The sequence below is a fragment of the Salvelinus sp. IW2-2015 genome, linkage group LG20 (assembly GCF_002910315.2).
Source record: "Salvelinus sp. IW2-2015 linkage group LG20, ASM291031v2, whole genome shotgun sequence".
Classification (NCBI taxonomy): domain Eukaryota; kingdom Metazoa; phylum Chordata; class Actinopteri; order Salmoniformes; family Salmonidae; genus Salvelinus; species Salvelinus sp. IW2-2015.
Window position 1 is genome coordinate 36,339,433 of NC_036860.1, and position 27,587 is coordinate 36,367,019.

Genomic DNA, 27,587 nt, shown 5'->3' on the forward strand with positions numbered 1-27,587 from the left:
ATGTTGTAATGTCAGATGATCTTCAAAGTAATTTTCCTTTCTTTCTGTTTCTTTTCGTTCTAAAATGTATTCTGGATAGTTTAAGATGTCTCTTCTTTACTCGCTTTCAACAGTAAATGAACCTGTGTGGGAAAGTTTGAGTGGCATCTGTATTGATTTTCTATTAACATGGTAAGTTGATACTTTTTTTAAGGAGTGAGGCAGACCCACTCCTTTGGTATTGAGGCAGTGCAGAGGTGAAAGATGGCTGTAGATGGCTAGTTACATAACTGCTGATTGATTTACTAAAGTAGAGTTTGTAGAATGTTATGTCCCTTGTCGACTGAGGTGAATGAAGCTACAGCAGCCAAGGGGATGATGTCTGGGGTCATTTTTTATGTCTGGGGTCATTTTTGCTTGTTTTTTCTCTTCTCCAAATAGCATTTTAGAGTTTTAAAATTAAGTAGAAATGCAGTAAATGAGCTTCAACTAAAGATTCCTTGGAAGAACCCCCCCTTGCCTATACAGTAGGTGCACATATTTCAAAACAGTTTAGGCTAACGTTTATTTATCCTTGTAATGATGTATCAATAATTTGTCTGAAGGTTATTTGTCCATTGCCGTAACCGCGCGCACCCACGTTGGTTGCGCGCGCCCGTTTTTTGGACAGGCGAATACCCTCTTCTCAGCTCTGCTTGGGTGTGGCTGTTTGAGAGATGGACTTTTTTTAAAATCCGAAGTGTAGTCATTTGGGGGAAATAAACAAGACATTCGGCCTTTTCTGCCATGAGAGTTGAACAACAGAGTGAACATGGGGAAAACAACGAATTCGGTGAGCACTAAGTAACGGAGTGGAATGAAAATGCAACAAGTGACATTTCAAAAAACTTCAACCTTGCATGAGATCGTTAACTAACCAAAAGAGATACATCCTACATTTTCTGTGTAGATAGCCACTAAATAATATCACGACACGACCTTATTCCTTTGTGAAACAGTGAATGACACATTTGTTTCAACTTATCTCAAGTGTGGGAGATTCTATTTGTTTCTAAACTGTTGTCACAAAGTATTCTGTCTGACCTACAAATATGTTTGAAATGGCGTCTCGTTCAACGTATCACAACAACCAGGTGGAAAAATAGTTATGTTATTGTCATAAATCTTTGCAATAACTGTAATTAGCGAAAGGTAGTCTGTCAAAAGCACTAACAACATGCAATGCCTACACATCGTTTTGGAATATACCTGTATCCTACTAGCGTACTAAACTCCATTCCATGGTGAATAAAGTTTATGATGAACTTCACCATGGAGTGGAGTTTAGTCTGTTAGTGTCCTACTAACCGAACAAAACCCCACCAGCTTCAACTCATTATGTTTCATCATAAACAATTCCCATTTGTTGTGTTTCACACTAATTTGCTCACTGTATCTATTGGTTATTTATTCTATTTTGTAACAGTGGGATGCAAGGCCAGGCAAATTACACATTACGTTTCACAAAGTACATGATAAGATTTATGGCATTTGGGATAGAGTTTTAGTGAGTTGGTCCACTATTTGGCTAGTAATTAATCAACATGTCTCTAGCCCATTTATAGCCCCCATTTATAGCTTGACATAACTGTGTTTTTCCCCCCCAATTAATGTCCTATCTACAGTAATCTGGGTTAGGGTTCAAGTGGCTTTTTGTGTATGTCAGGAAAAACATCCACTGCCGTTGTCACTTAAACCCTAGCTATCATTTCAGGGCCCAAAATAGAGGCTGACCAAGACCACAGCTCTCCATATATGTCTGCCACACTGTTACCCTGACATTTCCACCTGCTGCTACTGGGGGGGGGCTTTATATAGCCTCATGCCTCTCATCTGACACACACACACACACACACATATATATATATATATATATATATATTATTTTAACTGTTTAGCAACTACTGTTCTGGTGTATCATTTCAAAACCTCAGCTATGGCTGGTTAAGGATACTTTAAGTTATATTGTATTAGGTATAAATGGATCATGACTCCTGTACACTATGAGTGAGTGATGTTGAACATATTTACCAGGCTGTGGACTTATGTGAGACTTATCTGATCTTGCAAACTGGCAAACAATGGGCATAGCAACATTTTAGTTGGTTCCATCCCATTCATGTAGTACCATTGTAATTGTTTTGGGCAATGTTTCCCGAACTGATCCTTGTGACCCTCAGCTGTTCTACATTTTTGATCTAATCCACTAGCACACCTGATTCAACTAGACAACTAATCAGGTGTTTTAGTGTTGGAATAGATCAAATATGTGCAGGGCCAGGAGCGGTTCGGGAAACATTGGGTTAGAGTACGTGGTGGAATATATAGCCTCACATAGACTCCTATTTACTTCCAACGACACTACTCCAGTTAAAAATTGACCTCGAAATATGGACTAGAAATGAAATCCGCACAAATCATATTTCTTTGTTCCCTCAACCTGGCACTGCCCATATGGAAAATAATCATACAAATCAAATAAAAATCTTGTATGGCGAAGAACATTATTTGTACAAAATCTAATAAGGATCTGGTAAGAATATGTTTTTTCTTATATGTCAATGGTGTATTTGTCTATGTGACTTATATGCCTTAAATTACATACACAATTGAATACATGATTGTGGTGAATTCCCTATGAAGATATGGTATGATATATGTGAGACAAAATATATGAATAACGAGTCATCTATGAGTATTATAAGAAAGTGTATAATCTGAGAATGTAACCTCTACAAAATAAATGCTTTCCTTATAGGTTTCACAGTTTTTTATTTGTTGACTTGTAAAAAAACAATGACAATTACTATAAGAAAAATACATCGATTTTAATTTAAAGACATGGTTTCCATGGTTAAGGATGGGCAGCACCTACTACTGGACAGTTGATTTATCCACAGCAGGGGTCTRCAACAGTTGGATTGTGAGCTAGCCTGCCTATGAGTAGCTCGCCGAACAATTCTGAAAGTGCATGTCTTTTTCACGTTCCACCACAAACTGTGATAAACAAATCATACAAGTATCAGATACTTCAAGCTCCCATACTACCAGAGTATGTGAGTGGAGTGGACCAGTCGGAAACCTCACTCATCGCTCATGGAGCGGTCTTTGCGCATCGCTCAAAATCCTTTCCCCTGCTTGGCAAAAGATCAGTCAGACGTCACAGGGAAAAGAACTGCTCCTCCAAATTCCCTCCATTCATTGTGTGTTTAAAAAGTTAATTTAACAAACACCCCATCTACTTTTGTGACTATGTACCATTTGGCTTTCATGTAGGCTATCATAAGAAGCTTCAACATTTCAACATGTCGTAGGCTATTAAACAAGGACCTAGCTGATGAAATGCAGTGGTTGTTATAAAAAAACAACTTGCTTTTTCTGTATTTGTTTGATCACATACTTTTGACTCACATTTTACAGTTGGTAGACAACTATAGCACTGTTACAAACTCTTTTGTTAACAATATCCTGTATAAAAATCAAAACGTCTCCGATGCTGCTGCATGGGCTCATTCTTTGTCTTGCTATCAATTACACAGGCTGTGTGACCTATTTCTCGACTCGTATCAATAAGTCTGCACTTTAGTGGTGGGATAGGCTAAATAAATACAACATAATATGCCTAATTAAAAAGGAAATGAAAATGGTGGGCAGAGCATGCCCAAAACTTGTGACTGAGTGGCAAAGAAGCGAAATTGGAGTGAAGGCCAACGGGCCAATATAAAAAAAAATCTGCTCCTCATTCCACTCCAGCTCCACTCCGCTCACATTCGCTGCATACCATCCCATCAAATCCACATTGACATTATCCCACCCCTAATATCCTCAATTGGCTTAAAAAGCCAAAGGTAACATTATCTACCAATTAATTTCCAGCAATATTGCCCCTGTATGTCTGTGTGGTGCATGCGTTTGTCTATCATTCTCTTCGAGGAGCCAGTTAGCGATCATGATAACTATCTTCTGGGTTGACAGAAAGACTACCCAAAACCTTCTGTTTGAAACAATCAGTTGTGTTGTGACAATGTAGGGATGGTATACAGAAGATAATACGGACTTGGTCTTTTACCAAATAGGGTTATGTCAAGAACAGCTCAAATAAGCAAAGAGAAATGACAGTCCATCATTACTTTAAGACATGACGGTCAGTCAATATGAAACATTTAAAAATCTTTAAAAGTTTCTTCAAGTGGAGTCGCAAAAACCATCAAGCGCAATGATGAAACTGGCTCTCATGAGGACCGCCACAGGAATGGAAGACCCAGAGTTACCTCTGCTGAAGAGGATAAGTTCATTAGAGTTACGAGCCTCAGAAATTGCAGCACAAATTAAACCTTCACAGAGTTCAAGTAACAGACACATCTCAACATCAACTGTTCATAGGAGACTGCGTGAATCAGGCCTTCATTGTCAGATTGCTGAAAAGAAATGGCCACCAATAAGGCCACCAATAAGAAGAAGAGACTTGCTTGGGCCAAGAAACACGAGAAATGGACATTAGACCGGTGGAAATCTGTCCTTTTGTCTGATGAGTCCAAATTTGAGATTTTTGGTTCAAACGGCTGTGTCTTTGTGAGACACAGAGTAGGTGAATGGATGATCTCCGCATGTGTGGTTCCCACCGTGAAGCATGGAGGCGTAATGGTGTGGGGGTGCTTTGCTGGTGACACTGTCTGTAAATAATTTTTAATTCAAGGCACTCTTAACCAGCATGGCTACCACAGCATTCTGAAGCGATATGCCATCCCATCTGGTTTGCGCTTAGTGGGGCAATCATTTGTTTTTCAACAGGACAATGACCCAACACACCTCCAGGCTATTTGACCAAGAAGGAGAGTGATAGAGTGCTGCATCAGATGACCTGGCCTCTACAATCACCTGACCTCAACTCAATTGAGATGGTTTGGGATGAGTTCAACCGCAGAGTGAAGGAAAAGCAGCCAAAAAGTGCTCATCATATGTGGAAACTCCTTCAAGACTGTTGGAAGAGCATTCCAGGTGAAGCGAATGCCAAGAGTGTGCAAAGCTGTTAAGGCAAAAGGTGGCTACTTTGAAGAATCTAAAATTTATTTTGATTTGTTTAACACTTTTTTGGTTACTACATGGTTCCATATGTGTTATTTCATAGTTCTAATGTCTTCACTATTATTCTACAATGTWGAAAATAGTAWAAGTAAAGAAAAACCCTTGAATGAGTAGGTGTGCCCAAACTTTTGACCGGTACTGTATACAGTGCATTCGGAAAGTATTCAGACCCCTTGACTTTTTCCACATTTTGTTACGTTACAACCTTATTCTAAAATGTATTAAATTGCTTTTTTTCTCATCAGTTTACACACAATACCTCATAATGACAAAGCAAAAAAATATATCACATTTACATAAGTATTCAGACCCTTTGCTCTGTAATTTGTTGAAGCACCTTTGGCAGCGGTTACAGCCTCGAGTCTTCTTGGGTATGACGTTACAAGGTTGGCACACCTGTATTTGGGGAGTTTCTCACATTCTTCGCTGCAGATCCTCTCAAGCTCTGTCAGTTTGGATGGGGAGCGTCACTGCACAGCTATTTTCAGGTCTCTCCAGAGATGTTAGATCGGGTTCAAGTCCGGGCTCTGGCTGGGCCACTCAAGGACATTCAGAGACTTGTCCTGAAGCCACTCCTGCATTGTCTTGGCTGTGTGCTTAGGGTCGTTGTCCTGTTGGAAGGTGAAGCTTCACCCCAGTCTGAGGTCCTGAGCACTCTGAAGCAGGTTTTCATCAAGGATCTCTCTGTACTTTTCTCTGTTAATCTTTTCCTCGATCCTGACTAGTCTCCCATCCCCTGCCGCTGCTCCCACCATGCTTCACCGTAGGGATGGTGCCAGGTTTCCTCCATCCCTTTTGATTTAAAAATAACTTTCCATATATGTTTGCCCATGGAAGAAGTAGTCAGAAAGTGACTTTTTGGACCTGAATGCCAATACATTCAGGAGGTAAATGTGCTCAAAGTTGACCCATTTTGCATACCATACCATGATARATCCATGTCTTTGTCACTGGAAAAGATAGTTGTTTGTTATCATTTAAAAGCTTATGAACAGGGTTGTCAAACTATTTGATAATTTCTTGCCTTAAACGTAAATMATCTAAAAACACTTTTTTGTGTTGTGCCCTCCATCAGTTGAAACACATGCTCTTGAATACACTCTTTGTTTACCATATGTTTGACGCCCCTGAATTAGTGTCTAAGATTACAACTGTGAGATGTCATGCTTACACCATTAGTCAATGAGTATGAACTAGTTGAAAAGAGAACCTGCATATTGTACATATGAGCTATGAAGATTTCAGGTTGTTATTGCAAATGAGTTCTCAGTGACTTACCTGCTTAAATGGTAAAATAGTGTCCATTGTCCCGGACATCTTTATCAGCTGGCTCCCTCACCAGGCTTATGACTCTTTAGATAACCTATTTCTCTCTGTCCCCATTGGAACAGATCCTTTAGAAGGACTCAGTCACGTAGAGGTGAAACTTAAGGTGACGGTTTATCTCTGCTTTAGCTGCTATGTCTTTATAGTCAGAGTTATCAGAAACAGACTGGCACAAGGCCAGGGTAGAGCTATAGTTCTTGGAAAGGTCCCATTGTAATGCCCACTCTCTGATACCAGGTCAGCCAGGGGGACATCAGCCATGCTGTTGGACTGCTGACCACACAGCCTCCAGAGGAGGGCCAGGGGACTGAGGAGACCGCAGACACAGAASCCAACAGGGAGACCCAGAAAAGTAGGCCGGAATTTGTGAAGGAAAGGAGAAAAATGCTGAGGGTCTGGTGATAAACAAAAAAGATTATTTGTTTCCCAATGCAAACTGATATCTGATGTTGAATACATAAAATCTGTGCTTTGTGTTGTTACTCATTCTAAAATGTCCTCAGGGGCTCCACCTAAAGATGACCTTCAGYCAGCCATCGAGCTCAGCTTGCAAGAATCCCAGGCTGAGGAGATAGAGCTCAACAGGTATAGTAGTGGTATTGTAGTCCAGTACCTCACTATCGCCCCTTACCTTGCTGTTTTCTTGCTGAACAAAGTCACCAATTAAGTAATCTCTCAATTAAAAAGTGATCATATCTGAAGTGAACACAGTGGTATGAGCAATAAATAACGTAAACGAAAAAGGATGACAGTGAAATACCAGGGTCCTGTTCATAGGGGCACGCAACAGAAAACGTTTCGTAACAGAAAACAAAAATGAGCATTTCTTATTGGACAAGTTCATGTACTCCCTCCCCATTTGAGTCAGTTTTCTTCCATTTGGTGCCCAATGAACACAACCCAGGTGTAACTCAATCAGACCATTGCCTACAGTTGATGAGTGACATGTTTTGGTGTGTACCAGGGCACTGGACGCCAGTGTGGAGGACAGGGCTGCACGAGTGAAGAGGAAGTACTGCGAGGCCCAGGGAGAGAGCTGCAGCCCTGCAGACTGGATCCGCCAGGATGAGTGGCCTGTGGGCATCCACAACATGGGCAACACCTGCTGGTTCAGTGCCGTCATACAGGTGAGATAACACACAGTATTCACAAAAAGTTATTAAGAGAGTCTGCTCTCGAGCTTGCACTGCAAATTATACACAAAATATATGCACAAGTAAAAGAGAATTGTGCCAGTGAGATGAGAACCCCAATATGAACAGGATAACAATTTTAGTGGAAAATTCTGGGTTTGTGCTGTGGATCTTAATGCTGTGCCATTTAGGCCCACCTGTTATATCACCAGTCGGCCCTGGTTGTGACTCTCTCTTTCGGTCTCTGTCTCTCTCTTACACACCTGTTTTTGTTTCCTATGAGCTTCTTCCCTTGGCTGTTAACAAGCATTTGCATTATGTAAAGGTTATATGGTTATCAAGTTTGGAACTTTGGGGAGTTGGTAATTGTCAACCTTCATTTGAAGCGTCTTGAGACAATTACCAAGGTTGATATCGTACAGTAAAGGTTGTATTTTAATTTTGTGTTGGTCTGCAGAATCTCTAGGACTCCTCTGGTCTCTGTAATACGACCTTGACTTTCTCCACCACCTCCTAAGTGGTGTTTATGTGGTGGCCATGTGTACAACTTCTCTCTGTTTTCTGAAACCTTTCAAAACTTTTCGTGTGACTTGGTTCAAAATATTACAACTAGGAGAGAAGGCCCCTAACACGTTTGTTTGTGTCCAATTCGCTGAATGATGTCGACTTCTGTCAAGAGATATTACCTGACTTCTCCCCCTGCTCTCTCAACTGAAACCAAACATTTCAGAACATCTATTTTCAACCAGTTGCCACACAATCAAGCCATATTGTGCTAATTGAGTTATCGGTAATACCAGGAGGATGGGGAAAGATGAGGTGCGGTGGTGGGGTTTTTACTTTCCTGACGCAAAAGCTTCTTGCTGCTCTAATACTATTAAGTGTCCATTCCAGACTGAAATTAGCTGGGCCTATCAGGTGGCCCCGCTGAAATTCAAGCCTTCATTGATATTGATAGACTGCAAGGGTAATTAAATAGTGCAGTGTTGTGATGATAGAGCAGGCGATGAACTCTGTAGCCTGGACTGAAATTAGTTTATATCGGTAGATTAGGCCGAATGGGAATGCTCATTTGTCTTAATTTCATTCAGATATGGGTCACATCGAAAAAGCAGTAAAAACCCAGAGGAAATATCATCAGGGGATAGGAATATCATCAAGGGATAGGAAGGAATGCACACATTTTGAGTGGCTGGGAAGTTGTTTGAAATAGTTGCATTCTAAATCCAACCTTTTCTTTAGCAAACCCGGATGACATTTTCTGTTGATTGTGCTTGTTTGCGCTTTTTTGGGACTATTTTCATCACAATTTGGTCATAGAAAGTTTGATTGAGACTCACTAAATGACCTCCATGTGGCTGTGTACTCATATTTCTGTGGTATCTGGTGTGGTACGCTTTCCAGTAAGATTGTGATAAGCTGTAATTGGGTTTCTGGGAAACGAGAAAGTTGAGAAGACACATAGGCATAATGCGATCAAAAACTCTGGTATATTGTTGTCGCTTCGAAACTGCACGTAATACTCCATTATTTTGTGTTGTATATGTTACACAGAGTTAAGACTTAGCAATAAAACATACTACAGCTCCCCAGCATCAATGAAGCATCATGTCACTAATTTATATAAATAGAAAACAATCACATTGATTTGTCTTGTTATGAGAGGAAAATCACCATCTCCCCATATCACACAAAACAGTTATATTATTCTTAGTGGCATTTTCTTTTGTTTGCTTAACTGTGACTCTTGTGTGTTAAAACCTCCTTAAGTATCCTCGACAGTTACATTTTACAAATGAAAAGACGGTGTTAAGGAAAGGTGACCAATCTCATTTTGTTATTTCAGTCCCTGTTCCACCTGCCCGTGTTCCGCAGATTGGTACTCAACTACTGCCTGTCTGAGCGAATCCTGGAGAAGTGTAAGAGCCACTCGGTGAGTGTCCAATGGAGGGCCAGGAGCCCCGAGGAATAGAGTAGGGAACCTTTGGATCCCAGAGACTGAAGAGTCAGTGGAGGGCTGGCTGGTACTAACTTCCTTGAATAAGCATTGATATACCATTTATAAACAGTGTACATGTTATAAACAAATGTTATACAAATGTATATACATTTTTAAGAGTTTATATTTGCTCATGAAAGTTGGGCTGAACAACCCCTTTGCATGTAGAGATATTGTTGAAAACTGTAAAGTGTTATGCAGGTTTTCCATTGCAGCTCTGTGAAGTGAGAGAAGTCTAACATATGCCTGTGTTCTCAGGACAAGAGGAACATAGCCTTCATGCAGGAGCTGCGCTGTCTCTTTGCTCTCATGGTGGGCTCCACTCGCAGGTTTGTGGACCCGTCTGCTGCCGTCGAGCTTTTGAGAGAGGCTTTCAGATCCAGTGAGGCCCAACAGGTACACACTGAGGCCCAACAGGTACATGCACGCGCACACACAAACTTGTGTCAATGCGTACACACACACACACACACTTGGGTCATTGCCACGACTTTACAACAACTAATGTATATACGTGTTCATTCTAGGATGTGAGTGAGTTCACCCACAAACTCCTTGACTGGCTTGAAGATGCCTTTCAGCTGGCTGCCAATGGAAAGTAAGTCAAGAATTTGATCCCTAACAGGCAGCGCTGTACGAGAGCACTTAAAGTACATATTGTCATAGCTAACTAAGATGCCATAGCTACAGTATTGTTGTTGTTGTAGTTGGTTCAACTAGTGTATGTGACATTGACATTCCATAAAATCCTGTATCGGTATTATCTCTGTATTGAAGTACAGTACGTCAGATATTGAGTTGCTTGAGGTATGAACGTGACATCTTATCTTCAGCAGCCTGGAAGATAAAAAAGAAAATCCAATGGTTCAGCTTTTCTATGGGACATTTGTGGCAGAGAGAACACATGAGGGTAAGGATAGAATGGACATTTTAATTTTGGTTATACACAACTATGGAGCCTCAAGTATTTCCTGATCACATGAGCTGATCAGGAATAACTCAAGTTATTAGGCTATGACTCTTTTCACTATCAAGGGCTATGACTTTTGTCATAACCTGATATAGCCTTTAACTAGGCCCCAGAGATTTTCCTGTGGTCCCATCGTGAAGAAAACTCCTCACCCTTCTTATGCCATCAGTATTTTTTRTGTCAATTCATATAGATGTTTGACCGTGTTTAGGTAAGACCTTATCCAACATCGAGCAGTTTGGCCAGTACCCCTTACAAGTGAACGGTTTCAACAACTTGGAGGAATGTCTGGAAGGTGCCATGGTAGAGGGGGAGATTGAAGCCCTCCATCCGGATCAAACCATTTCATCTGGCAGCAAGGTGAGCATACCAAATTCCTAGCTTTATGTTTACTTTGAATGTTGTTGTGAGTTTTAAGCCAAATCTAAATGTTAATGTAATATACACTACTGTTCAAAAGTTTGGGGTCACTTAGAAATGTCCTTGTTTTTGAAAGAAAAGCAACAAAAAAAGTTCATTAAAATAACATAAAATGTATAACAAATACAGTGTAGACATTGTTAAGGTTGTAAATGACTATTGTAGCTGGAAAGGGCAGATTTTTAAAAATGGAATATCTACATAGGCTTACAGAGGCCCATTATCAGCAACCATCACTCCTGTGTTCCAATGGCACGTTGTGTTAGCTAATCCAAGTTTATCATTTTAAAAGGCTAATTGACATTAGAAAATCCTTTTGCAATTATGCTAGCACAGCTGAAAACGGTTGTCCTGATTTAAAGAAGCAATACAACTGGCCTTCTTTAGACTAGTTGAGTATCTGGAGCATCAGCATTTGTGGTTTCGATTACAGGCTCAAAATGGCCAGTCTATTCTTGTTCTGAGAAATGAAGGCTATTCCGTGCGAGAAATTGCCAAGAAACTGAAGATCTCGTACAACGCTGTGTACTACTCCCTTCACAGAACAGCACAAACTGGCTCTAACAGAATAGAAAGAGGAGTGGGAGGCCCCAGTGCACAAATGAGCAAGAGGACAAGTACATTAGAGTGCCTAGTTTGAGAAACAAACACCTCACAAGTCCTCAACTGGCAGCTTCATTAAATAGTACCCGCAAAACACCAGTCTCAACGTCAACAGTGAAGAAGCGACTCCGGGATGCTGGCCTTCTAGGTAGAGTTGCAAAGAAAAAGCCATATCTCAGACTGGCCAATAAAAATKAAATATTAAGATGGGCAAAAGAACACAGACACTGGACAGAGGAACTCTGCCTAGAAGGCCAGCATCCCGGAGTCGCATGGAATAGCTATAATTTCTCTGAACAAGAATAGACTGACGAGTTTCAGAAGAAAGMTCTTTGTTTCTGTCCATTTTGAGCCTGTAATCAAACCCACAAATGCTGATGCTCCAGATACTTAACTAGTCTAAAGAAGGAAAGTTTTATTGCTTCCTTAATCAGCACAACAATTTTCAGCTGTGCTAACATAATTGCAAAAGGGTTTTCTAATGATCAATTAACCTTTTAAAATAATAAACTTGGATTAGCTAACACAACGTGCCATTGGAACACAGGAGTGATGGTTGCTGATAATGGGTAACGCTGCTTCGAGGGTGGCTGTTGTCGATGTGTTCCTGGTTCGAGCCCAGGTAGGGGCGAGGAGAGGGACGGAAGCTATACTGTTACACTGGCAATACTAAAGTGCCTATAAGAACATCCAATAGTCAAAGGTATATGAAATACAGATCATATAGAGAGAAATAGTCCTATAATTCCTATAATAACTACAACCTAAAACTTCTTACCTAGGAATATTGAAGACTCATGTTTAAWGGAACCACCAGCTTTCATATGTTCTCATGTTCTGAGCAAGGAAGCTTTTTTACATGGCACATATTGCACTGTTACTTTCTTCTCCAACACTTTGTTTTTACATTATTTAAACCAAATTGAACATGTTTCATAATTTATTTGAGGCTAAATTGATTTAATTGATGTATTATATTAAGTTAAAATAAGTGTTAATTCAGTATTGTTGTATTTGTCATTATTACAAATACATTTTAAAAATCGGCCGATTAATCGGTATCGGCTTTTTTTGGTCCTCCAATAATCGTTATCGGTATCGACGTTGAAAAATCATAATCGGTCGACCTCTACTCTGTACGCCTATGTACATATTCCATAAAAAATCTGCCGTTTCCAGCTACAATAGTAATTTACAACATTAACAATGTCTAAACTGTATTTCTGATCAATTTGATGTGATTTTAATGGACAATTAAAAAATAAAAAATAAACTTTCAAAAACAGAGACATTTCTAAGTGACCCTAAACTTTTGAATGGTAGTGTAGATATACATAGAAATGTACAGTATATGGGAATATTCATGTGGATGGGAATTCTCTCTGTTCCAGAGATGGTTCTCAAAGTTACCACCAGTGTTGACCTTTGAACTGTCCAGGTTTGAGTTCAACCAGTCGTTAGGACGCCCAGAGAAGATTCACAAGAAACTGGAGTTCCCACAAATCATTTATATGGACAGGTGAGCTGCTTGATATTCATTTGTGAAAAAGCTAAAACTGTGTACACTACCGGTCAAAAGTTTTAGAACATCTCACAAAGACACTGCGGTTTGAACCAAAAATCTCAAATTTGGACTCATCAGACCAAACGACAGATTCCCACCGGTCGAATGTCCATTGCTCATATTTCTTGGCCCAAGCAAGTCTCTTCTTATTATTGGTGTCCTTTTGTAGTGGTTTCTTTGCAGTAATTCGACCATGGAAGCCTGATTCACGCAGTGTCCTCTGAACAGTTGATTTTGAGATGTGTCTGTTACTTGAACTCTGTGAAGCATTTATTTGGGCTGCAATTTCTGAGGCTGGTAACTCTAATGATCTTATCCTCTGCAGCAGAGGTAACTCTGGGTCTTCCATTCCTGTGGTGGTCCTCATGAGAGCCAGATTCATCATAGCGCTTGATGGTTTTTGCGACTGCACTTGAAGAAACGTTCAATGTTTTTGAAATTTTCCGTATTGACTGACCTTCATGTCTTAAAGTAATGATGGATTGTCGTTTCTCTTTGCTTATTGGAGGTGTTCTTGACATAATATGGACTTGGTCTTTTTCCAAATAGGGCTATCTTCTGTATATCACCCCTACCTTGTCACAACACAGGCTCAAACTATTGTAGATTGGCTCAAACGCATTAAGAAGGAAAGAAATTACACAAATTAACTTTTAACAAGGCACACCTGTTAATTGAAATGCATTCCAGGAGACTACCTCATGAAGCTGGTTGAGAGAATGCCAATAGTGTGCAAATCCGTCATCAAGGCAAAGGATGGCTTTATATTGAAACTCTATTTTGATTTGTTTAACACTACATTATTCCATATGTGATATTTAAAAGTTTTGATGTCTTCACTATTATTCAACAATGTAGAAAATAGTAAATTAAAAGAAAAACCCTTGAATGAGTAGGTGTTCTAAAACTTTTGATCGGTAGTGTATATGTGTTATAATATGTATCTAAACATATATATTCATATGAAGATTTCCAAAATGCCACGGTATGTGATATACTGTATGGAGGTTGTTTCACCTCGCTATCTTTAAGATGAATGCACTAACTGTAAGTCACTCTGAATAAGAGCATCTGCTAAATGACTAAAATGTCAGTGTTTTACAAACAGATCTCATATTATTATATTGATTATTATTTTATTTGTTTAATTATTGATGTCATTTATCAAGTTCTTTATATTTTTTAAAAGTAGTTATTTGTTACATTTGACTGTGTAAAACCTAGCAGTACTACTTTATTTTTCTGAGAGTGACGCGGAATATATAGCGTTTTGCAAAAAAAACATGTTTCTCTGAAATTAAACCATCAAGTGATTAGATTTTAAACAAATTCATAACTGTCATTGAACAACCTCATGCCATGATTAGATAGTGAAAAAACACACCAATCTCTTTCATAAATCATTTAAATAAAAGCTCATTTACCATCGTTTCTGAAAATGGAAATATAGCGTTTTGGATAAAAACTCTTCAATATATATTGAGTATCAGCATGCATTTACAGTAGACTGAGAATTGTATTGCATTGTAATGGTGATACTGTAATTGGGGAATCAGAGTCAAATAAACTCTTGTTGTGGTAAACTAAGTTTACTGTATGCAAACAGATACCTTCACAAGAACAATGAGCATACCCACAACAGGAGAGGAGAGGTGAAGCGCCTGAAGGAGCATCTCACGGTCCTGCAGCAGAAACTGGAATGGTGAGTTTACTGTTTGTAAAGCAGTGTGACACATCAGGTACACGCCAGTACACATTTTGGAGGACAACTGTGCTCTTTTAGCTAATCATTTTTTATTGAATTCACTGATGACTGCACCAGGATGGATACCTCCAAATGTGTCCACTGAGAGTGAATAAACCATGAGTTAGTAGAAAAACTGACGTACACACAGTGTTTCTCTAATATGAGTATTTTGATTRACGTAGGAAATGTCCTGCTCGTGAATCATGACTGACATGTTTTTTTGATGAAATCTGTTTGTCACCAATTTACCATGAGTTCAACTTTTTGTCTCCTTCTGTTTCCAGCTACAGAAACTATGGCTCCGGGCCGACAAACTATCCCCTGGCAGACATGTTACAGTACATGTTGGAGTTCGCCTGCACTAAGCCCACCAGTGTGTCCCCTGCTGAAGACGCGAGGCTGGCTGCCTCTTCCCCCACTCCCCCCAGCAGCAACCCCCAGCACACAGACGCCAACCCTGACGATACCAGGCAAGGACCTCTGGGACAACTGTCAAGGCTATGTGTGCATGTAAAAGTTTCTAGTGCTTACACGATATCTAGTCCTGTCACGACTTACCGGTACTCCTTATTAGTCAATGTAACTGTAGTGCCAGCTGTAGTCACAGAGTAAACACTTTGATGTGTTCCTACCTAGAATGTCAATGTGAAGTCAGTCAATTCAGGGGATAATTGAAAATCAATGAATACATTTGAAACTCCTAGTAAAAAACGATGGGAAATATTAAAATGATTTCAGATATGAGATTTACCAAATCACCCCTGTAATGTTTTACCTGTTAGCCTATGTACATCACCCACTCTGTTTTCACTGTATGCCAACCCCATTTGTTGACATCTTGCCTTTCCTCTGTGGGTCTCCTCAGTCAGTGTCATGAGCCAGGAGACGCAGGCCCGTCCGACAGCTCCACTTGTCAGCAGAAGCCCTCCTTTAGCCAGAGGATGCCCATCTACAAGCCCTTCACCCAGTGCAGACCCCCCATGGACGCCCCACCTCACCCCGCCCCCCACAGTGTGACGGAGGAGGAGCTGCGCTTCGTCAAGACCTGCCTGCAGCGCTGGAGGACAGAGATGGAGAACAACATGAACGGTACGGTCACTTACACCTGGATTCACTAATGATAACCTCTCTGCAATTGGGTTCAAGTTGAAATGTTTTGTTGTCTATTACAGCCACTCTCGGTAAGATATGCATAGCACGGGCAAAGTGTGAACAATGGATCTTCTACATCCTGTGACATTTTCACATGCAAATAGCACTTCAGTTCTGTGATAGCTCTGTAGTGATTGCGAGATTCTCTTCCATGAGAGCATGTTTACCTGTTTAAACATGATTTGATGCTATATGTGGTAATACTCATTTGCTGTACATATCTTGTGATAATTCTTCATTTGGATGTATATCATGAGCAGACAGCCTACCCTAGCTGTCAGTCACTTATCCCAGAGTGTCTACTCTAGAGTGTGTGTGTGTCTGGCCCGGCCCCAGGTGCACTGCATTGATCTGTGTGTCTGTGTCTCGGTGCTCAGAGCTAAAGGCCAGCATCGACAGGGTCAGCCAAGCGCTGGAGGGCATGTACTCGGATAACCGTCTGTGTCAGGTAAGTTCCCATCTATCTGACAGTCCATGTCAGGTTAAAGCATGTGATACACTAATAGAACTTTGTTAGATTGAACATGTGTCACAAGCATTGCATAATGATTCATCTCGGAACCCAGAACCAAATCTTGTCAGGTACTCGATTTGGCATTATGTTACCGCTCTGTCACAAGAGACTATAATGATTCACGGTTTGTGCTAAAACTTTACTTTTCTAGTCCTAATCTCTTGTTTGATGTGTGCACATGCCAATACAGAAAGTTTCTCTTGTTTTGATGTGTGTGAAGGTTCCGTACAGGCTTCACGCTGTCCTCGTCCACGAGGGCCAAGCCTTGGCTGGCCACTACTGGGCCTATATCTACGACCACAGCAACCAGTGCTGGATGAAGTACAACGACGTCATCGTCAGCGAGTCCTCCTGGGAGGAGCTGGTCAGGGACTCGTACGGAGGCATGACCAACGCCAGCGCCTACTGCCTCATGTATATCGACGACAGGCTGCCTCACCTAATTGCAGGTACCTGTATCCCTCCTCCCCATTCTCCTGAGAAACGAGTTATGTTTGCAAGGTGAACATTTTTATGTACAGTATATTGTGAAGTGAGCACTCAGTCCGTTTGACCTGAAGAAGATCCGTGTTGGATCGAAACGTTGTCAATAAAGGTGGTAATTGGGAGCAAATTCAGTGTGCAGGCCTTTCTGTTCTCTTCAGGTATCCTTCCTTAGGCCAGCACCTTCATTTTTGAAGGATGTGTGTATGACCACAAACTGAACTAGCGATGTATGCCAGGGACCAAAAACATGAGGCCAGTCATGCTCAGCTAAATGACTTTGGACTGCAATGTCGGAAATGTTTGTGTGTCAACATGTGCAAGTCGACATGTCACAGTGCTGTTTATATATGACGCCTTCGGAAAGTATTCAGACCCCTTGACTTTTCCCACATTTTGTTACAGCCTTATTCTAAAATGTATTAAATAAAAAAAATCTTCAGCAATCTACACACAATACCCTATAATGTTGAAGCGAAAACAGGTTTAGAAATGTTTGCAAATGTATTAAAAATAAAAAACAGATATAGAGTGCTAGTGGCCAGAAGGAAACCCCTCCTCAGTAAAAGGAACCTAAAGAATCTCAGACCATGAGAAACAAGATTCTCTGATCTGATGAAACTAAGATTGAACTCTTTGGCCTGAATGCCCAGCGTCAAGTCTGGAGGAAACCTGGCACCATCCCTACGGTGAAGCATGGTGGTGGCAGTATCATGCTGTATGGATGTTTTTCAGCGGCAGGGACTGGGAGTCAGGATCGAGGCAAAGATGAACAGAGCAAAGTACAGAGAGAAATCTTGATAAAAACCTGTTCAGGACCTCCGACTGGGGTGAAGGTTCACCTTCCAACAGGACAACGACCCTAAGCACACAGCCAAGACAATGGCAGGAGTGGCTTCGGGACAAGTCTCTGAATGTCATTGAGTGGCCCAGCTAGAGCCCGGACTTGAACCCAATCGAACATCTCTGGAGAGACCTGAAAATAGCTGTGCAGCAACACTCCCCATCCAACCCGACAGAGCTTGAGAGGATCTGCAGTGAAGAATGTGTAACTCCCCAAATACAGGTGTGCCAACCTTGTAACTTCATACCCAAGAAGACTCGAGGCTGTAACCACTGCCAAAAGTGCTTCAACAAAGTATTGAGCGAAGGGTCTGAATACTTATGTAAATGTGATATATTTTTTTATATACATTTACAATAAAATCAACAAAAAAAATTGCTTTGTCATTATGGGGTGTTGTGTTTAGATTTATGAGGATTTTTTACATTTTTTATTATCAATTTTAGAATAAGGCTGTAATGTAACAAAATGTGGAAAAAGTCCAGGGGTCTGAATACTGTCTGAATGCCCTGTATATCTGGCCACACCTATACTGTATACCTGCTATATCTGTGCACACTGTAACTGTTGCTCAGGATTTATAAATAAATACATTCATGAATATCCAATTCATAGCCTGAACAGGTGTTTTTTTCCATAATGTTTTTTAGTGTGTTTTGCTTGTCTTTTCAGAATATGCTGCTTAGTTTATGTTACTATTGAATGTGAACAGTTAGCTCATTGTGATGTTGTTTATATTTATGATATTTCTGTCCACAGAAGACACAGATGACGAGACGGGCCAGGTCATGCAGGGCATGGACTCTCTGCCACCCAACCTCGGGCGCTACGTGCGCGAGGACAACCGCTGGTTCCAGCAAGAGCTCAGGGAGTGGGAAGAGCAGTTTTACCAGCCGCCACAGCAGGATCCGGCCGCTCCCACAGCAGCCTCCACCTCCACTCGTGTTCCCAGTAAAAAAAAAGACGAGGCAGCAGAACCAGTCCCCCAACCTGGACCTGCCCAGGAACCCACTGGGGAGCAGGGACAGGAACCAGAGGCAGAGTCGGCTGTTAAACCGGCAGTGGAATCTGAAAGTCAGTCTGGACATCAATTTATATGGCAGGGTTACATGATAATGCTCTTTGAGGGTGGCGGTGTTTGTTGGTTTTTGTCCTTGTCTTTTAGTCAGATACTGAATGATATGGTCACCACATTTGGCCAAGCCCTATTGTCCCTGTCTGTCTACCGATGGGGACTAATCAATTTCCCTCTTCATAAAATGTATCAAATGTATTCAATTCAATTGTTCAATTAAGCACTAGCAAATATTTCAGATCTGTTCTGACTATTGTTGCCTGTTCCATTCATGGTCCTTGTACTGTTTCAGAGCCTGTCCCAATAAACCAGCCCCAGTCCCCAGTACCTGTGTCCCTGGAGAACGCTGGCAGCAGCCCAGAGGAGAGCGACCACCAGGCTGTCACTGTCACGCCAGAGCCCTGCCAACATACCAGCGAGGACAAGGAGGGGCAGGAACACAGTCAAGTGGGCAGGGTGAAAAGAGGGGTCTGGGGTTGTCATCTGAGCACCAATTGAATATCGGTCACATACTCTTATCTAGGCCACGTACACATATAGACCTAGGCCTATATCTCTTACTACCCTGTTGCATAGTGATAGCTTCTGCATGTTTTTGGAGCGAGTCATGACATTAGGGTGACCCATGGGTTCAGTTTTATATAAACAACATATAAGAAAGAGGGAGGAGTGTGTTATTCTCAGAGTTATTGTTTATCTTTTAGACAGTGGCTATGTGTAGTCCAAAGGCAGCTGTGTTTACCACTAGGCTAACCTCCGGCACTCTCGTCTTTTGTGAGATTGTACTTGTGAGCTTAATTTTTGTTTCAGTATGCCGTTTTCATGCTAGATGTGTTGTGACTAAACAGCTTCTGTAGTTAGTATACCCCAATATCTTCCAACTGTTTGGCCAAAGTGCCTTTCCCCACATCCTCCCTGGAGGCGATACGGCCTTAGCAGTCAGTCACTGCGCACCCCTCCCCCGGTCATCCCAGCAGCATTCCACACAGTCAGTTGGTTTACCACTGGGGGTTCTTGCAGACACTGTCAAGAGGACACAGGAGCTGTGGCCAGTCTTTAAGTAGAACAGGAGCTTTTTATTCCTCTTACTGTACGGTTGGTTAGTTGGAGAGAGTTCTGGCGTATTACAAGGGAAAGGGGGATCCCTAGGTGCGGGGGGCTGCCATAATCGACATCCACGTCTTTGGCGCCCGGGGAACAGTGGGTTTGCTCAGGGGCAGAACGACAGATTTTTACCTTGTCAGCTCGGGGATTCGATCCAGCAACCTTTCGGTTACTGGCCCAACTCTCTAACCACTAGGCTACCTGCCGCCAAGCCGTAGGTTGGTTGATTGCTTGGACCGATGCTCTTTTTCAGGCCTGTGAAATGTTATGAGAATGCTTGTGTGAATGCTGATGATGTGGCTGTTGTCAACATTGCGTAACAGCAGAATTTTTTGAATGTGTATGAAACAGAATGGGTGTATTCCCTGTTGACAAGGATCCATCGTGATATTGCGGTTGCTCTGTGTTGTCTAATTTTTGGTAGAAAGTTGTCCAAGTAGTATCAGTATCTGAATGTTATGTCTAGATTTTACCCGCCTTATGTTAAATATAACTTTAATCCGCTTGGCGTGTGTCACATTCCATTGCTTGCCGGACAGACTACCTGCCTGCGCAAACGGCAAACTTATTCATAAATGGTGTAGATGCGACCTCTAGTGGTCAATGTATATAGTCCTGAATGGATCCCAATGTAGTGAAGTGCTTTTGGTTTTGTTTATGGTCATTCCATTATTTTAATAATCCAACTATGTTAATGCACAGTAAATGTACATTTTACGACTCAGTTTGTCAATCAAAAGGGGATCCAGTCAGAAAAATCATTTTATTTAATTTAAATTATATATGCTGCAATTAAGCTTTTTATTGTGTAAGCATAATAATTTTTGTTTGGGAGAGGTGACACCTTTTTTATTATCAGACAAGTACCAGACAAGTATGCATGTTAGGTCTCTATATGCCTTAGACTTGGCATTAACCAGCTAACTTGATCTATCTAACTTAATGTCAACTTCATATGCCCAGCAGCTCCCCCCACCACAGTCTCCCAGCCCTGCAGCAGAGATGAATGGCCAGGCACAGACTGCAGCTGTGACCCCTGACCCCTCCACAGAGTTCACCTCTGAGACCGACAGCGAGACTGGGGTCAGAGAGGCAGGGGCGGAAGCTGCGGCAGCACCCGACACCCAGGCAGACGGCGAGGATGGTCAGGACGCCCCGCCGGCGACCAGACGCCGGCAGCAGCAACCAGAGATCGTGGTGTCGGAGGTGGAGATCCCCAACGTGGGCAGGATCCTGGTGCAGGCTGACAATGACGGCTACAATGAAGAGGTAGAGAGTCGCTCCATACGTAATTTAAATAAATACACTGCCTTCAGATAGTATTCAGACCCCTTGACTTTTCCACATTCCCTTGTCAATCTACACACTATACCTCATAATGAAAAGCAAAAACAGTTAAACATTTTTTTTTAAATATTAAATTTACATAAGTATTCAGACCTTTTACATAGTACTTTGTTGAAACACCTTTGGCAATGATTACAGCATCAAGTCTTCTTGGATATGACGCTACAAGCTTGGCACACCTGTATTTGGGGAGTTTCTCCCATTCTCCTCTGCAGATCCTCTCAAGCTCTGTCAGATTTGATGGGGAGCGTCGCTGCACAGCTGTTTTCAGGTCTCTACATAGATGTTKGATCGGGTTCAAGTCCGGGATCTGGCTGGGCCACTCAAGGACATTCAGAGACTTGTCCCGAAGCCACTCCTGCGTTGTCTTGTCACTTGTGCTTAGGGTCGTTGTCCCGTTGGAAGGTGAACCTTCTCCCCAGTCTGAGGTTGTGAGCACTCTGGAGCAGGTTTTCGTCAAGATTCCTCTCTGTACTTTGCTCTGTTCATCTTTGCCTCGATCCTGACTAGTCTCCAGTCCCTGCAGCTGAAAAACCTCCCAACAGCATGATACTGCCACCACCATGCTTCACCGTAGGGATGATGCCAGGTTTCCTCCAGATGTGACACTTGGCATTCAGGCCAAAGAGTGCAATCTTGGCTTCATCAGACCAGAGAATCTTGTTTCTCATGGTCTGAGTCTTTAGGTGCCTTTTGGCAAACTCCAAGCGGGCTGCCATGTACCTTTTACTGAGGAGTGGCTTCCGTCTGGCCGCTCTACCATAACGGCCTGATTGGTGGAGTGCTGCAGAGATGGTTGTCCTTCTGGACAACCATAAAGGCCCTTCTCCCCTGATTGCTCAGTTTGGCCTGGCGGCCAGCTCTAGGAAGAGTCTTGGTGGTTCCAAACTTCTTCCATTTAAGAATGATGGAGGCCACTTTGTTCTTGGGGACCTTCAATGCTGCAGAAATGTTTTGTTGCCCTTCACCAGATCTGTGCCTCCACACAATCCTGTCTCAGAGCTCTACAGACAATTTCTTGGACCTCGTGGCTTGGTTTTTGCTCTGACATGTACTGTCAACTGTGGGACCCTATATAGACAGGTGTGCCTTTCCAAATCATGTCCAATTAATTGAATTTAGCACAGGTGGACTCTAATCAAGTTGTAGAAACATCTCAAGGATGATCAATGGAAACAGGATGTACCCGAGCTAAATTTAGTCTCATAGCAAAGGGTCTGAATACTTATGTAAATAATGTATTTCTGTTTGTTTTTTAATTTAAGACAGTTTAAAAAATATATAAAAACCTGTTTTCGCTTTGTCATTATGGGGTATTGTGTGTAGATTGCTGAGGAATACATTTTATTTAATCCATTTTAGAACAAAGCTGTAATGTAACAATGTTGAAAAAGGCAAGGGGTCTGAATACCTTCCGAAGGCACTGTACATATATAAATCCAACTCCAATACATTGAAAGCATGCTGTTCCGTGGTCGATGACTTCTATTGATTATTGGTTAGAAAATCATTTGGATACATTTTGGGCCATGCCACTCTTTTGATTGTTGCTTCAAATTATAATATGATTGTTTGCATCAATCCAATTAATGGATACAGCATGCATGACTCCCTGAAAGGTGCATCATTGCTATAGTAGTTTATTTGTGCATGGCCTCGCTCTAATGCCCATTCTTTGTACTTCTCTGTGGTTCTGTGTTTCAGAGTATGCTCACTCCAGCTATGCAGGGAATCATTATGGCCATAGCCAAAGCCAGACAGGCATTTGACAATGAAGGCCCTGAGGCTGGCCTCATCAAGGTAAAGTAGTTTGTGTCTATGTCCTTCTACCATGCTATACTTGTAAATATTCTGTCAGTCTCCTCTTGTAGAGACATATGTATGTACATAAAGGGGAGKGATAGAGTCTTGGCAGACATAATTTCACGGACAGTATATTTTACAGTTCATAAACCATGTGCCATGGAATCGGTACATCGAAAATCTTTTGCAACCTGTATGGCGCAGCTATCAATTGTTTGGTCCTTAAATGAAACTGGTATACTTTTTTATTTCTCACAATTTTCTTTAGCCAATTCTGGCCTTTAATGCAGGGCCGACAGACAAGTTCCTTACCTTCTCCCCTTTCCACTTGCCTTCTCCATTTTTGTGGTAATGCTGCAATTAGTTGTTTGTAATTTTGGAAAGAGCAGACATTTTTTTGTTAACTGCATGTGTGACATAACTCCACCAGTCCTATTTATGATATAGTTTACGAAGATTATACCATTTTTATAAATGTTTTTCAAAAATAATGTTTTTTTTATCAATTAGTATATTTCAGTTTAACCATAATATTTGTTGTAATATTTGTTCTGTCTTTTTCTGGTGGATTAAACTGAAAATGCAACCAACTTTCTATTGCTTGTTATATAAAAATAGCGATATTTTGGAGATAATTTCATTTTCAAATAACCAAAAGTGAGAGGCAGTAATCTGAATGGAGGGAAAAAGGCCATTATATAACACTGGATGAGTTGACAACTCAACCACATTTAAATCCAAACTATACGTTGAGATGACGTCTATGCCCAGTGGGCTCTAACATCTCTCACACCCCTCTCCTCAGGCGTTCCAGGAGGAGTACTCCCGTCTGTTTGAGTTGTCCCAGGAGGAGACCACTGCCCAGCAGGACCCACGCCTGCACCATGCCCTGGTCTACTTCTTCCAGAACCAGGCGCCCAATCGCGTCATCGAGAGGACCCTGCTGGATGGCTTCACCGACCGCAACCTCAGCTTCGACGACAGGTCAGTCAGCACCACTCTCTGACATGCAATGAAATGTATATTTAAAAACTAAAATGTGTTCATGTTTTGTCATTTCATTGTAAGTTGTACATGCAATGCTATTTTTACAATTATTATTTGTTGAACAATTAAAAAGCATTTCATGAACATTATCATCAAGTTGACAGTATTATTCATAAGTATATTTCTGTGGGGCAAATCATCACTTCCTGTGTAGGTCCATCAGTATCATGAGAGAGGCCCGCGCCAAACTACGCCTCATCAAGCCAGAGGATATGGATATGGAGGAATATATGGTATGTGTCAATAGCTAGGTTTCCCTTAGCCAATCTAGATCCAACCTCCAGCAGCATAGCTAAGCTAGCTTGTACTGGAGGTTGATCAGATGGTCTATTGAAAGCATAGTAAACTTACTTTCAACCAACCTTTACTGCTGATACTTTCTTTATTCTTGATTTGGAAGGCATTTGTCTTTCAGTTGCAGGTGGAACTCGGATAACTAGAGAATATTCCGAAAAATATTAAATCCACTTTTTGTACCGAGTAAGAAATGCCTCTGGCATGTGTATAGATCTTTGTTTGTGTTGTTTGAGTCACACTGTGTGACACGCTGTCATTCTTCTACATGTGGCTGTGGAGCTTAGAAATGACTACTTCAAGCAAAGATTTTGGGAAATGCAAGATGTCCGGCAGCTATAATGGCYCGGGAACCTCTCACTCTGTGCAAAAAGTAGATTTAATATTTTTCTGGTATTTGGAGTTCATTTTTAGTTGAAAATTGGCAGCCAGGCACCGATCATCATGTCGCCAGCATACACATTTTTACTGGCATAAAAATGGTTGAATGTAGTATGAATGATCATTACCTGTGATGTTCCAAAATGTTGTCCCCACTGTTAAGCAGTTTGTTCCAACAATCATAAATAATCTAAGATGATCAGTGATTACTGGTTGCTTTGTGTCATTACACATGTGGACAATTTGAGCTAAACACTATAAAATGCTTATTTGAGCATAAACCTACATTACACAGGCCTTGATGGATGGATTTATACCAAGACTCTAGGTAGGCTTTTTTCTCCATTGGAAATCAGACCAAACTTGCATTGATTGTGTCTGTGTGCTCTTCTCCTCAGCAATGGCATGATGACTACAGCCTTTTCTCCATTGGAAATCAGACCAAACTTGCATTGATTGTGTCTGTGTGCTCTTCTCCTCAGCAATGGCATGATGACTACAGCCTGTTCCGGACAGTGTTTGTCTACCTGCTGACGGGCTTGGAACAGTACCAGCATGGAAAGTAGGTGTTGTCATGGCGACCGGGGCTCTGCCCCTACGTGATCAGCCTGTATGGTGGTTTGAGTGAGTGAGTGAGTGAGTGGGCTGACTGTCTGATGTGATGTCATCAGTGGGCTGACTGGCTGACGTGGCGTGATATCATTGTGTTCCACCAGGGTGAGCGAGGCGCTGAATTACCTCAACCACGCCTACAAAGACAACACCATGCTACTGAGAAGAGGGGAGAAGAGAGGAGTGGAGCAGTCACTTATTGCACTTTACAGGAGGAGATGTCTCAAAGTGAGTGCTACTGATGATGCAGATGCATCACTGTGAAAGACCTGGTTTGAAAAGATTTGGGACATGAGACTGATATTGTCAGTTGGGAATATAAAAATCAAGATGTATTAAAGGTTAATAAAATGGAGAATAAGAAGGCTAAACTTCAGTGTGAGTGAAAGTTTCACAGGGCTGGAGTTAAATAGCCCTGCTATATAGTATATTAACACTTTGTCTGTATATAGACCACTTATCTCTAGACATTTTTATTTGGCTATAGTTTGGTCATTTTGCATATGCTCTTATCCAAAAAGACTCCGTAGTGACACTGCATATGCATATCCCCTGTCCCTCCCCCTTTTGCCCTCTTCTTAGGAATTGAATGACAATGCGGCCACCCTGTTCAGGAGCGGCGAGGTGAGCGGCGTGGAGGAGGGCCTGATCATCATGAACGAGGCGGTTATCCCCTGCATGCACCTGATGAGCCGGCCGGACATGGTCAGCCAGGAGGACCTGGACACAATGGAGGCTATCCGCAGCCACTGGTGCTCCTACCTGGAAGTGGACCTGGATGGTGAGAACAGAGGGAGGGGAAGAGGTTCTTACTGGGCTTTATCCAAGCTGTGCTAAATGTTTATCTACATCAACACTGCTGTCATTTGCAGATTTCAGTAACACTTTACTGAGAGGTATAATTGCGTTATTATAAGGCTTATAATTTTTTTTWAATCTCTGTAGCACATTTTCCTCATCTAATTTATCACATCTTAACTGTATTTTACTCCTCTTATGGAAGCTCTGTTTTTCTCTTCCTCTCCCCCCTTCCTCTCATTCTCAGACTCCCTACAGTTAAAGCTGGGTGAGTTTCTGCCCAGGGTTCTGGACTGCTCAACAGAGAGGGTGGTCTTAAAAGATCCACCAACGGTGCGCTCCAAAGTGCCCCACGACCTGTGCAGCCGCCTGGCCGCCATCATGGAGTCTATCACCAACACCTCCGTGGTCTCTGTCAAGTAAGACCAAGGGGTCAGAGGTCAGCTTCTGAGATTAATGGTCAGGACAGGTACGCTAGCCGACGATCGCTAATGTTTTATCCTCATGTAGAGTTGACAAACACTGGATTTTTGCATAGTAGTGCAAAGTAGTTTTTTTTATATTACTTTTTAATGTGCTTTTGCCATATTTTTCTAAATCAGAACAGTAAGTAGATTCTGAGTGACTTGAGGCAGAGTTTATATGGTCATATGATACTCAGACACATCAAGAGGAGAGAGAGAAATGTCTTTATTATACATTAATAAGGTATTGCTTTGAACCTATTTAGGTATGTTTTAAGAAAGTGAAAACACAAGAAATAAGAGTATTTTTTATTGTTTGTTAGATATTTTACATGTACCATGATACATTAGGATTGCAGTGAACAACAGGCTCTTGAAGATTTAGGTGTTTAGAAATTCAGCTTCCTTTGTCTTGTTTTGTATTTTCCTGTTTATATATGTAAGCCTTTCCTTCCACTCCTGTTTTCCACTTCTTGAAAACTGTATTGACGCTCAATAAACTATCAAACTTTCTGTTCTTCTTTTCTCCTTGATTTGCTCTCAAGTCTTCTTTTGTGCCTGACACATTTTTCAATCTATATTTCTGTCTTTCACCTTATAACACCCCTCGTCACCCTTCCACACACAGAGAAAACACTGTCAATAATTGAATGAACACTGTACATTGGAACTAACATCCAACTTAAAACGTACAGTATGTATTGTACAGTGCATTCGGAAATTATTCAGACCTTTACTTTTTCCACATTTTGTTAAATCGTTTATTTCCCTCATCAATTTACACACAATAGCCCATAATGGCAT

General features: G+C 41.5%; 1 protein-coding gene across 6 annotated transcripts; it reads left to right on the top strand.

The window, feature by feature from the left end:
* The first annotated feature begins 626 nt into the window (after positions 1-626).
* LOC111981129 (ubiquitin carboxyl-terminal hydrolase 28-like) lies at positions 627-27,296 on the top strand. 6 transcript variants are annotated; one of them, XM_024012281.2, is made up of 25 exons: positions 627-811; positions 6,667-6,781; positions 6,933-7,014; positions 7,394-7,556; positions 9,409-9,495; positions 9,820-9,978; positions 10,089-10,159; positions 10,395-10,471; positions 10,743-10,891; positions 12,946-13,073; positions 14,707-14,820; positions 15,150-15,335; positions 15,731-15,954; positions 16,395-16,465; positions 16,752-16,980; positions 18,618-18,932; positions 19,226-19,389; positions 21,001-21,306; positions 23,089-23,184; positions 23,993-24,171; positions 24,389-24,467; positions 25,392-25,471; positions 25,626-25,749; positions 26,104-26,302; positions 26,567-27,296. In XM_024012281.2, the coding sequence occupies exons 1-25, from the start codon at positions 791-793 to the stop codon at positions 26,740-26,742; spliced, it is 3,594 nt and encodes a 1,197-aa protein (XP_023868049.1). In that variant the 5' UTR covers positions 627-790; the 3' UTR covers positions 26,743-27,296. The 6 variants fall into 6 exon arrangements, with proteins under 6 accessions (XP_023868049.1, XP_023868052.1, XP_023868051.1 ...); XM_024012284.2 differs by having other exon boundaries at positions 19,226-19,380; XM_024012283.2 differs by having other exon boundaries at positions 10,398-10,471.
* The last annotated feature ends 291 nt before the right edge of the window (positions 27,297-27,587 follow it).